Genomic DNA, 13465 nt, shown 5'->3' with positions numbered 1-13465 from the left:
TGCACACGAAAATACAAAAATTTGAAAAATTACCTGAAAAACACGGATTTTCTAAGTGTGGTAGCACAAAAGGGCCAAGTGATATCCAAGCCAAATTTCAAACACTGCATAAGTAGACCATAATATAATATGTGGCAAAATTTCAACTTGTTATTGCAAGGCATTTGTGTACAATAAAAGTTGACAGAGATGTATTTGGTTACATTTCTTTTAATACGATTTAGCAAGTAATAGTGATGATGCAGACAGCTTGTTTCAGATAAAACTGCAGCAATTGTTGGGAACCATTAGGCAACACAAAGTTAAACAATGTTAGTTTTCAGGGACAGAATGAGTCATTGATAGGCAGGAACAACAAAGGAAACAAGCAACAATTGCAGGTTACTCATGTTTTTAAGATTCTAGTTCAGACTGGTCAGTAGTGTTGTGGAAAGTCAGTACGGAGGCAGAAGAGTGTACTAGTGGTGCTTTTGTTCAAACACGTTGCAGTGTTGGTAGAGAACAAGCATCTGAATGTCATAAAACAACATATGGAACAAAATGTGGCATTCGCTTTGTATTGTATGATCTGGATGAATCAGACCAAGGTTTGTTGCTATGGAGATCCGGGATACACCCTGTGGACACAAGAAGTACAGTTCCAGGAAACTTTAGTATTTGTTATCATCATATGAAAATGTTTCTGGATAAGTATTCTTTCCTACAAAGACGTTGTTTTGATCCATTTCAGATTCATAAGAAGACAGTGAAGTGTAGCCTCAGAGAATTGATATAAAATCAGGATAGAAAGTGAATCAGTGCATGGGACTTAACGTGAAACCAGGACAAAAGTTATGTTCCAGGTGTGTTACACTGCTAAAAAATGAAGAGTATTCTGATAATCTACATGACAGTGACTAAGAGTATCAGCCACCTACAACCACAGTGGATGAGCAATTAAATACTTCAGTGACTGCTCTTAGTTTGTCTCCCATGAATACACACAAAGTTGGGAAGAGAGACAGGCCCAGCTATGGTAGAAGAAAACTACAAGAAGATCAAATGGAATTAAAACACAAAATAGCTGACACACTAATGGTGGAAGAGGAAGAACTATCTGCTCCAAAGGAACAGAAATCATGCCAGAAATGCTCTGATTTGGACAAAATTGTGCATGATTTGAAAGACAAATGTGCCATATCCACAAGCCAAAAAAAAGCAGCTGTTCTTACCCTTGCACCTTCCAGCTGATCTACTGACTACACTGCAAAGGAATTCAATGTTTCTACATACATGGTAAAGCAAGCTAGGAAAATAAAAGCAACCCAAGGAGTTCTTCCACAACTTCAGCAGACTCAGTGTAAGAAATTGAGTTCAGAAATAAAGGTACTACTGTCAGAGTTTTATGAAAATTATGACTAGAGCCGAATAACGCCTGGAGGGGGGGGAGGGGGGGGAAGAGACTATGTAACGGTGAAAATGGGAAATGTACGTGTACAGATGCAAAAAAAGACTGTTGCTATGCAACATATCAGAACTATATGTAGAATTCAAGGGAAAGTATCCCAAGACCAAAGTGGGTTTATCATCTTTTTTCAATCTTTGGCCAAAATGGGTTGTGCCTGTAAGTGCAAGGAGCACACACAATGTTTGTGTATGTGAGACCCATCAAAATGCTAAGCTGATGTTTGCTGCTATAAAGGATTCTAGTCTGGATTACAAAGGTGCAATGAAGGTGCTAGTGTGTGACATCAGTTCCTACCAGTGTCCTGGTAAGGCAAATCTTGAACACATGAACAAACTGTATGGTGAACTCCTTATGGATGACGAACTAGTTTCTTATAAATAATGGACACACATTGATCACACAAGTCTTGAAACAAAGCAAAGTACAGTGGAAGATTTTGTTGAAACGTGTTGTCAAAAAATGGACAAACTGACCACACACAGCTTCACAGCAACAGCACAATCGGCTTAAGTCCAGTTTTGTAAGGATAATTTGAAACAAGATGAAACGTGTTGTCAAAAAATGGAGAAACTGACCACACACAGTTTCACAGCAACAGCACAATCGGCTTATGTCCAGTTTTGTAAGGATAATTTGAAACAAGATGAAATTATAATAATACTAGACTTTCCTGGAAATTATGCATTTATAGTTCAAGATTCCATCCAAGGATATCATTGGGACAACAATCAAGCAACTCGCCAGCCATTTGTGATTTACTATAGAGGTGGATCAGGTGATGTGTCTGTCATGAACCTGTACATTTTTAGTGACTGTTTAATTCATGATGCGATTGCAGTTCATGCCCACATTCGCAGTCATGGCATATGTGAAAAACAAGCTGCCTCGCATACATTTTGCGAAATACTTCAGTGATGAGTCAGCTAGTCAGTACAAAAACGGTAAAAATCTCTAAAATTTATGCATGCATTACCATGATTTTCAGATTCACACAGAATGGAATTTTTTCACAAGAAGTCATGGTAAAAATGTATGTGATAGTATTGGTGCTACCATTAACAGCATAGCATCACGAACTAGTCTGCAGCACCCTACATGTCACATTCTAACACCTCTTCAATTATTTAACTGGGTACAGAAAAATACCTCTGGCATGCAATCATTCTATGTTTCGAAAGATGAGGTGAAATCAGACGAAGAGTTGCTAAAAAGCAGACTAGAACACGTTACAACTGTTGCAAGCACAAGGAGCCATCATCACTTCTCTCCAGCGGACTCTGACAATGTGCTGATAAGCAGACTGTCCGGTTATAACTATAGGTTCATGCACAACATGTGTCTTCACAGTGTGTCTGATTCAGGATTCAGCAGCAAAAGCAGCAACATACAACCAGGTTGCTATGTTGTTGCTGTTCATGATGACAAATGGTACTTGGGATGTGTTGCAGAGTGCTGTGAAGCAGAAGGTGATGTATTTGCGAACTTCATAGCACCAGCAGGACCAGCAAGATAATTTCATTGGCCACTTTTGGCAGAAAGGTGTTGGATTCCTTTCGAACATATTCTTATGACAGTTCCAGTTCCTAGCACAGTGTCAGGAAGACAGTACAATTTGCCACTCAATGTACAGAGTACAGTAGCTAAAGTGTGGGAGAACTTCTGATCGAAGCACAATCTACTGGTTTTTAGCAGTTAAGGTGCAGTAAACATTAATGATAGGTTGTGTTAATCTGTCTATTGCTTAGTTAATCTGTCTGTTGCTTAGTGATTAAACAGTTGGAGAGGATACAAAGAGGCAGAACAGTTTACTATATGTTTTTACAAAAATGTGTTGTGGAACAATGGCCACATCACCTGATACATCTGTCAACTTCCATTGTACACAAACGTCTTGCAATAACTTGCTGAAATTTTGAGATATCTATCATTATGGTCTACTTATGCAGTGTGTGAAATTTGGCTTTGATACCATTTGTCCCTTTTGTGCTACCACACTCAGAAAATTCACGTTTTTCAGGTAATTTTCAAATTTTTGTATTTTCGTTTTCATGTAACTCGGTTTTTGTGATTGATATGAGCAAGGTGAGTTCTGTGTGTGTTTAGGCCACATTAAGCTTATCATAAAAAATGTATACGCTTTTTGAGTGAATTATATTTTGCATAGAGGGCACCTAAAGTAAGTACCTTTTAACGTATTACATTTTTTAAATCACATTTTGGAATTTTTTATTTCCCTCAGAAATATGTTGTTGGTGTTTTGATTCATGGAGTGTGTTCTCTAAATGGATGTTACTGGGCTGTAAAAATTTCACTGCACTGTGTGGAATAGTTCCAAAGTTATTAAGAACTGAAGTTGGGTCTGAAGATAGACTGCCAGATGCGGGTTGCAATTTCCGGGTCACACCACCTTCTTTCACAAGTCATAATTCTGGAACTAATTGGCAAGGGAAACTAATACTTTGCACACGAGTGTTCCACACATGGTAGAATTAGTGTACTGAATTTCAGTCAAATCTGAGACTATGAGCTGGAGCCCCTGGTTGAACTGACATGGAATGATCCAGCGGGCAGTCCAACAAGATGTGGACCACAGTCAAAGCTGACCCGCAGCGACAAAGGTGGGTCCCCGCGGTGCAATAAATAGCTGTGTGTTATCCAGGACTTACTTGAGGAGGAGTGGATATACTCTAGGGCCACAGATATGGTGACCAGCTCGGCAGTGAAAACACTGCAGCCAGCCAGCAGTGAGTGTTGTTCATAATGTTCCCCTAGAGTAAGAGCATAACCAACACGACCGTCAACCATCGAACCGTCAGTATAGACAACGTCAGAGCCTCGAAACGTGGCAAGGACTGAAAGAAAGCGGCGGCGGAGGGAATCGGGTCCTGAGTCCTTCGAGGCCCCTGTGCCACATCGAGCCAAAGGCACAGGTGAGGCACACACCACAGGGGTATACACACAGGAGCCCAGAAAAGAGGTGGAAGACAGAAAACCTCAAGCCCAGAGAGAAGAGCTCCGACGCGAACCGCAATCGTACAGCCTGACCGGGGCCTCCGTTCCGGATGGACAACCGACTGAGGGAACAGGAGACGATAATTGGGATACCCGGGTAAGATACAAACATGTGTAGCATAAGCTGCCAGCAATCGTTGGCGCCAGAACTGTAATGTAGAGACACCTGCCTCCACAAGTATGCTGTTGACAGGGCTTGTCCGGAAACCTCCAGTGGCGAGTCGCATCCTGCTGTGAAGGATGGGGTCCAGCAACCGCAATTCGGAAGGGGATGCCGAACCGTAAGCCAGGCTCCCATAATCTAGACGGGACTGAATTAATGCCTGGTACAGCCGTAGAAGGGTAGACCGATTGGCACCCCAGCTGGTGTGACTCAAGCAACTAAGAGTATTAAGATGCCGCCAGCACGTTTGTTTAAGCTGCCGAATATGAGGCATCCAAGTCAACCGGGTATCGAAAACCAATCCCAAAAACCGATTCGTCTCTATCACAGCAAGAGGTTCGTCGTCAAGATAAAGCTGTGGCTCAGGGTGAACAGTGCGTAGCCAGCAGAAATGCTTAACGCAGGTCTTAGCAGCTGAAAATTGGAATCCATGCACTACAGCCCAAAACTGTGCCTTTTGGATAGCGCCCTGCAGCTGCCGTTCAGCAGCGGCAATGCCAGTGGAGCTATAGTATAGGATGAAGTCATCAGTATACAAGGAAGATGAGACAGACGTCTCCACCGCTGCAGCGAGCCCATTAATTGCAATCAAAAAGAGGCAGACAGATCCTTGCGGGACCCCATTCTCCTGAAGTCGGGAGGAACTATGGGTGGCCGCAACTTGCACACGGAAGGAATGAAGCGACAGAAAGTTTTGTATGAAAATTGGGAGCAGACCCCAAAGACCCCAACCATGGAGCACAGAGAGGATGTGACGTCGCCATGTCTTATCGTATGTCTTCCGCTTGTCAAAAAAGACAGTGACCAGATGCTGACGGCGGGCAAAGGCCGTACGGATGGCAGACTCCAGGCACACCAGATTATCAGCGGCAGAATGGCCCTTACGGAACCCACCCTGAGACAGAGCCAGAAGGCCCCGAGACTCAAGTAGCCAACTCAGCCTCCAGCTCACCATAAATTTGAGCAACTTGCAAAGAACGTTGGCGAGTCTAATGGGGCAGTAGCTGTCCACCTCCAGTGGGTTCTTGCCAGGTTTCAACACAGGGATTACAACACTTTCCCGCCATTGCAACGGGAACTCACCCTCAACCCAGATACGGTTGGAAAGGTCTAGGAGGCATCGCTGGCAGTCCACCGAGAGGTGTTTGAGCATCTGACAGTGGATGCGATCTGGCCCGGGAGCCGTATCAGGGCAAGCAGCTAGGGCACTTTGGAATTTCCACCACTGAATGGAGCATTGTATGATACAGCGGGGCACGTGTGAAATGAAAGGCTCTGATGTTCCAACCACTCTTTCAGGGAGCGGAAGGGCTGTGGGTAATTTGCAGAAGCAGAACTCTGAGCAAAATGCTCTGCTAAGCTGTTTGCAATTGTGTCGGAGTCAGTACAGACTGCTCGATTCAGTGAAAGCGCAGGTACGCTGAGGGGGTCTAATAGCCACAGAGTCGCCTAACCTTGGCCCAAACCTGCGATGGAGAGGTACGGAGGCCAATGGTGGAGACATACCTTTCCCAGCACTCCTGCTCGCGTTGCTGAATGAGGCGGCGGGCTTGTGCATGGAGCTGTTTAAAGGCAATGAGGTGTTCCAATGAGGGATGTCACTTGTGACGCTGGAGTGCCCGCCTGTGATCTTTAATCGCCTCAGCGATCTCAGGCGACCACCAAGGCACAGTCCTCCAATGAGGTGACCCAGAAGAACAGGGAATGGAAGATTCTGTGGCAGTAACGATGCCAGTGGTGACTGAGTGAACCACAGCACCCATGGCGTCATTGGAAAGAGGCTCAATAGTGGCAATGGAGGTGAAACAAGTCCCAGTCAGCCTTATTCACAGCCCATCTGCAGGGCACCCAGAAGAGTCTCGCTGTGGCAGTGACAGAAAGATCGGAAAGTGGTCACTACCGTACAAGTCGTCATGCACATTCCATTGAACAGATGGTAATAGGCTAGGGCTGCAGATCGAAAGATCGATGGCTGAGTACATGCCATGCACGACACTGAAATGTGTGAAAGAACCAGTATTTAAAAGAGAAAGGTCGAGCTGTGCCCATACTTGCTCAAAAATGGTGGCTCGGCCTGTTGCCACTGATCCACCCCACGAAGGGTTATGGGCATTGAAGTTGCCCAGTAACAGAAAAGGTGGCAGCAATTGGGCTATCAGCTCAGCCAGGACACGCTGCGGGACTTCACCATCCGGTGGAAGGTAGAGACTGCAGACAGTAACAGCCTGAGGCGTCCACACCCAAACAGAGACAGCCTCTAAAGATGACTGTAGAGGGACAGACTCTCTGTAAAGGGAATGAAGGCCATAGATGCAGACGCCACCAGATACCCTCTCATAAGCTGCCCGGTTCCTATAATAACCCCAATAGCCACGGAGAGTGAGGGGTTCGCATCTCTGGAAACCAAGTTTCCTGAAGAACAATGCAGAGGAAAGGGTGAAGGCTGAGAAGTTGTCAGAGCTCAGCTAGATGGTGGAAAAAACCGCTGCAGTTCCACTGGTGGATGACATTGTCCATGACCGAGAAAGGCGTGAAGGGACCGACAAGGCAGATTACGCCGCTGGGTCAGCTGCTGCCACCGATTGAGTACCTGTGCGAGTAACATCCACTGTGAGTGTCTGGGGAGATCTAGGTCCTCAGTGGACGGCAGAATCTCTACGTCGCCCTCAGACGCAGAGCTTGTAGCTTGCGGTGGGGTGGGTGCCACCGCAAATTCCTTCGTCTTAGACATCTTTTTCTTAGACTTTTCTTGCTGCTCCTTGGGTTTCACTGGCTGGTAGGGCTTCACTGATTCCTTCGCTGAACTGATGGGGCTATCACGATTGTCATAGCGGCGGCATATGAGGAAGTCATGCGCACAGGATGATGTCGTTCATATTTCCTCTCAGCCTCAGTATAGGTCAGTTGGTCCAGGGTCTTATATTCCATGATTTTCCACTCTTTCTGTAAGATCCTGCAGTCTGGCGAGTAAGGTGAATGATGCTCTCCACAGTTGACACAGATGGGAGGCGGGGCACATGGAGTACTGGGATGCGATAGGCGTCTGCAATCTCGACACGTGAGACTGGAAGTACAGCGGGAAGACATATGGCCGAACTTTCAGCACTTAAAGCACCGCATTGGGGGAGGGATATAGGGCTTGACATTGCAGCAGCAGACCATCACCTTGACCTTCTCTGGTAATTTATCACCCTCGAAGGCCAAGATGAAGGCACCGGTAGCAATCTAATTATCCTTCGGTCACCGATGATCATGCCGGATGAAATGAACACATCAACGCTCTAAATTGGCGTGCAGCTTGTCATCAGACTGAAAAAGGAGATCCCTATAGAAAATAATACCCTGGACCATATTTAAACACTTATGGGGTGTGATGGTAACTGAAACATCCACCCAACTTTTCACAAGCAAGTAACCTTCGTGACTGGGGCAGAGGATGCCATTTTTACCAATACTCAGGCAGAGCACATTTTGGACAAGCCCTCCACCTACCCAAACTTGTCCTCTAAATGTTCTACGAAGAACTGAGACTTTGTTGCCACGAAAAACTCCCCATCAGTTCTCTGACAAACTAGGAACCGGGGCAAATAAGTGTCACTGCCATCCTGAGTCTTATGCTCCTCCCACGGTGTGGCCAAGGAGGGGAGCGATTTGGGATCGTATTTCTGAGCATTGAATTGAGCCCGAGAATGCTTAGAGACTGCTGGCGGCTGGCCACCAGCAAAAATTGATGTACCACGCTTCATTGCGGGTCATCCGCCCTGATGCCACCCACTCCGACCTAGGGCCCTCCCCACTGGGGCCACCCAGCCTAAGCAAGGGCCACGTGGCAGGTTGGCCATTGCTGGGAGTCCCGATGCCCCAGGGAGGTAGGCATCTACTCCTTGGCATATATGGGGAGTTAACGGCGCAGGCATCAGCAGAGCGATTCCTGTGTTGTCAGGGGGCTACAACCAACAGGGTACATGACCCCACCACAATGGACTGGCTACCGTGCTGGATATCAGGTGCAAGGACGTCCATGGTCATCATCTCTACAAAAAGCAACACTGCACGGTGGAAATCGCACCCAGGAATGTATCCTCGCCCAAGAGATGGAGAGCAAGCGGGATGGTAATGCGACGACGAGACAGCTGGCTAAACGTCTCAAGGCACGATGGACACAATGCACCATGTAAGGCGCCCTTCCCCAATAGGTTCACTCTTCGGAAGAATTTGAAAATATGGAGGTCAAACCCGAGAGGGGACCATCACATGTAGGCCGAAACATTTGAGGTTCCTTTTAGTTGCCTCTTACGACAGGCAGGAATACCACGGGCTTATTCTAACCCCCAAACCCACAGGGGCGAGGGGTTGACATTGGTGATATCCACAAAATGAACAAGGTGTGACATAAAATAGCCTCAACCATCCCAAACGCATGAAAGTTTTGTTGTAAGCATTCCATTCCTCGACAATCTCATCATATGTAGAAAAGGGAGGCAGATAAACCATGTGTGCTGTGGAGGACAAAACAAAGGTGACACAGACTGAGGAGCATGCTGGCTAGACAAAACAGGTACCAGAATTTGATTGCACAGTACCTGTTTCTTGCTGTCTGGCCAACCAACTTAAAATGTCCTCTGTAACACCATCAGCCATAGTGAGAATACATGGTGGACCACCCAGAGTAGAAATTTGCACAGAGAACAGGACCACACTTGTTGCCAATCATGTTGTAATTAAGTATACAACCAACAGACTGAACACAAACTTTATTCCACAGAAGCATTAACAACCTGAACACAGTATTTAAGTAACAGTCAGCAGGAACCACTTAGGCCCTGTGTATATAAAGAGCTGCAGGAATACACATAAAGAACTGAGGCCAAGGAGCCCTCTGCGGACGACACAGCACTGCTGCATGTGCGGTCTTTCAAAAGTATGCACACGCATCATTGCATTCAAAACTGAAGAAGAAAAATTATCCCCAAAGAATCAAGAGAACCTTTAAATACTAGCAAGCTATTTGAAGAACTTATATTGTAAAGAAACAACTTTATAGGAAAAAATCCTGCATGCGCTTCCAAAACCTCAGAACCTTCCAGCACAGCAGAAATCTAACATATTATTATAGATCTGGAGAATGAAACAAGATTCAATTTCTGCTGAAATGTGGGAAATTGCAGATGTTGGGACAGTCAGGAAGCAACATAGATTTTTTCAGGAAGTCTGGGATATAGAAACTAGACTAGAAGATTGGAAAACAGTTCACAAAAAAGGAGACCCCCAGGAACCATACAGGAAATTCCTTCTTACCAGTGACTTACAAAATGCTTTCAAAACAATTACAACATTGACTGAAATCCCACAAAATCAGGAATTAGGAGAGCACCTAGGACAAATTACATTTTACATGGAGAAGATTTAATAAGGCATTGAAGAATGAGAGCCAAAAGCCTTTATGTAACACTTGCAGACTTCAAAAGAGCATAGGATTAGACTGATCGAGAATTATCATCCAACATACTAAAGAGAGTCTGGAGTTGACAAATTAGTTGCAATTATATTAGACACATTAAAAATACAAAATCGAATTTGACATCAAATCACCACAGCTTTTAAGAACAAAAGTAGTGTAAGATATGGCAATTGATTGTCCCCACTGCACTCAGTTGTGTACTCAATAAGGAAGGCCTAATCAGGAAAGGTAGGAAAAGAACAGAATAATAAATGTAAAAAAATCATAATTGGGAGGAAAGAGGGCAACCTGAGAGATGAGCACTTTTCCATATTCAATATTATGAACATCCATTCTACAGCAAGGTCTTTGCTTTTCATATTTTGGGAGAAGGTAGTATGGGCCAAAACAAGAAAAAAGGTCTAGTAAAAAGTGGCTCTAAAATGTTTATTTTCATAGCTTAGGGCATTTTGTTCATCAGAAGAGATATTTCACACAAGCAAAGACAAACAAGTGATCACAGCTCTTTAAGTATGCATCCTAGACCCCATGTTTACTGAACATTTTAATTTATCAATATTGCCTCCTCGCAAAATATGGAAAGTAAAGACCATGCAGTAAATGAGATCTGTTTTATCGTATTGAAGACGAATAAGTGGTCATACAACTTCAGGAGCAATTTGGAGCCCATGCTTATTAGACTTTTTTACGTATTTCTGTATAAGGAACCTATCTTTTTGTTCTGAATTTTTTGGGGTAATTCATCAAGCCAAGCTAAAGTTTTCCGGGCACAAAAAAGTGCAGTAAGAGTTATGTAGCGTGAACTCTAGAACATCCTGCAGAAGCCTGTTCAGGGAACTAGGGATACTAACTACTGCTTCCCAATATATTTATTCTTTAATGAAGTTTGTCATTAAAAATATATCATTTTTTTCAAAGCAACAGCTCAATTCATGGAATCAATACTAGAAATAAGAATAATCTTCACAAGGATTTAAATTCACTTACTCTTGTACAAAAAGGTGTGCATTATTCAGGAACACACATTTTCAATAACTTGCCAGCAGCCATAAAAAGCTTAACAACCAATGAAATTCAGTTTAAGTAAGTATTATAGTAGCTTTATTACATATTTATTACCTTATAAATAAATAAATAATTTTTTATTTTAAATTCAGTGCATTGCTATTTGTAAAATGATCCTTTCATATAATGTTCATTAAAAAATGACCATCATTCCACTTGGGGTCTGTGGAATGGTACATTAGCTTATTTGTTATGTATTGTTTTTTTGACATGTTCTACATCTTGGAGGACCTCTTCACTCTAACCTAATCCGAAAAACCAGTGCATGACAGATGCAAAGAAGGCACCAATAATATGGAAGCTGATTATGAAACAATAAAAATAACCACAAAATTTAAAAACTTAGGTGAAATAATAGAACTGAATGCTTTAGATAACATATTAACTTAGCAATGACATGGAAAAATGGAAGCGGCTTTTCACTGAACTTTTAGTTATGTAGCCTAATAATAAAACCTCGTCCTTAAACACAAAACTCTAGCGCTACAACATGTCATTAAACAAGAATGCCTTTCATAACGCTTTTCGTTAAATAGCCTAGCCTACAGCAAAACAGTTGGGGGGGGGGGGGGGGGAGGGGAAGGGAAATGGAAAGACTCAGGAAAAGCTTGGGACCAGAAATTAGCAATGAAAATTAAGGAGCAATAAATAAGTTTATGTCATAATAGACAGTATCAGACAACGAGAAAGAGAGGTGTACTCTATGAACACCTAAAACACGCCTAGGAGGGAAAACAACAACAAAAAGAATTTTTAGCGTTTCTGGCAGAAACCCACAAACATTAGTGACATGTATCAAAGAAGTTACAGCAGACCTACAGGAAATGGAAATACATATGAAAAAGAAATGTTCAGAGCAATGGTAAAAAGCTTCAAGGCCTTCCAGCAGAGAAACAAAAAGACAGGCGCAACACGGACAGATGAATCCAAGAACTACACTGGGAAACAATGAAAAGCTACTGGAGAGGAAAAAAGGATAAAAGAGGAAATTTTTTTCCATGTGGTCCTCAATAAGCCACAACCAAAAAATATGTATAAAGTCCAAATTCCACGGAATTACGACAAAAATATTTTTTCTTTAAATTTTGAATCACAGGTGTGCATAACATACGAGCAAGCATATCACTAACGTTCTTTCGAGTAGATTCATATACACTGTTGTTGGCAACGACATACAAGTACAGCTGACAAACAGCTGATCTGTGAGGACTGTTGGCCTACACTTCAGAAAAACTGTCACTCTCTTCCAGATATTTTCATTTCTGAAATCTTTGTATTTATTAAGGAGCAGTTTGAAATCTTACAGAGCGCAAACACTGAACGAAAACAAATCTTCCACGCAGATTGTGGAACTCAGACTGTCAGGAAGTAACAGTGGATTAGCCCAATAAAAATAATAGCTGTTAAAGAAGAACGAAGCAAAGCTAATATATACATTCAATAAAGAATCGTAAGCAGTTAGTGGCGCAGCACTGGGATCTACAGAACATTTTAATTTCACATAACGAATTACTTCTCAGTGGCAAGGTGGTTCTCAAACGCAAAAATGAAAGCAAACAATGTACCGTTGGAGCCATTTAAGCAAAGGCAATAATAATTATGTTTCTTAAACTAAAGGCAATAATAATTGTGCTTCTTAAACTTTTATTTCTACACCCTAGTTTTGTCCTTTACAGCAACTTTCGGTTGTTAACGTCTCCAACAACTGGTAACTAGAAAATAAACTGAGGTACTACATGGAGGCACAGGGAGCAACATGGGCTGCTTGTATTATTACAATTAATTGTATTATTCTACGCACAGGTCTAAAAGCTAACATTCTTTTGAATAATGTGACAATGTTTAAGTTGGGTTCATTACCGTGTACGCGGACTTCATATCATTTGAACACGATTCCTCCGACGAACATTGTCGAGGAATAACAAAATATATGTTAACATTCTCTTGAGATTCACACAAGGACATCTCGGCTATCACAGTTTCACACCGAACATCACACAGGTTACAAATTCTAAATCGCTTCTTGCCGCGCTTGTCAAAGACAAGTATATCAAAGACTATCCACGCGAGAGATAACACACAATTCGAATGTTTCTTTTTTTATTTAATTGTCCGTCATATGGCAGCTCTACGTACAGCACGGTATTTGTAACATGTAGCTCTCGACTATGTCATTTCATAAGATGCTCGCCTTAGTCGAATGAAACATGCCAAAACAAAGGAAAATTACATACGACTCGCGGCTGCTCTACAATTTTAATTTTTATTCAATATTTGTTTTCAAGCCACTTTAGTTAACAATAATGTTATAACATTA

The 13465-nt window shown here is 42.8% G+C and overlaps 1 protein-coding gene across 3 annotated transcripts in view; it reads right to left on the bottom strand.

Moving 5' to 3' along the window:
* The window catches only part of LOC126240314 (DNA topoisomerase 2-binding protein 1-A-like), a 308035-nt gene extending 294847 nt beyond the window's left edge, over positions 1–13188 (bottom strand). For 2 of the 3 annotated variants that reach the window (XM_049947915.1, XM_049947916.1), the window contains exon 1: positions 13009–13188. In XM_049947915.1, the coding sequence (XP_049803872.1) occupies positions 13009–13113 (105 nt within the window). In that variant the 5' untranslated portion in view covers positions 13114–13188. The remainder of the gene's footprint in view (positions 1–13008) is intronic. The other variant, XM_049947917.1, reaches the window with a different exon arrangement.
* Positions 13189–13465: the final 277 nt, after the last annotated feature.

The sequence above is a fragment of the Schistocerca nitens genome, chromosome 1, assembly GCF_023898315.1.
Source record: "Schistocerca nitens isolate TAMUIC-IGC-003100 chromosome 1, iqSchNite1.1, whole genome shotgun sequence".
NCBI classification, from domain to species: domain Eukaryota; kingdom Metazoa; phylum Arthropoda; class Insecta; order Orthoptera; family Acrididae; genus Schistocerca; species Schistocerca nitens.
The sequence above is the reverse complement of the archived record's forward strand: the minus strand, read 5'-3'. Positions and strand labels throughout refer to the sequence as shown.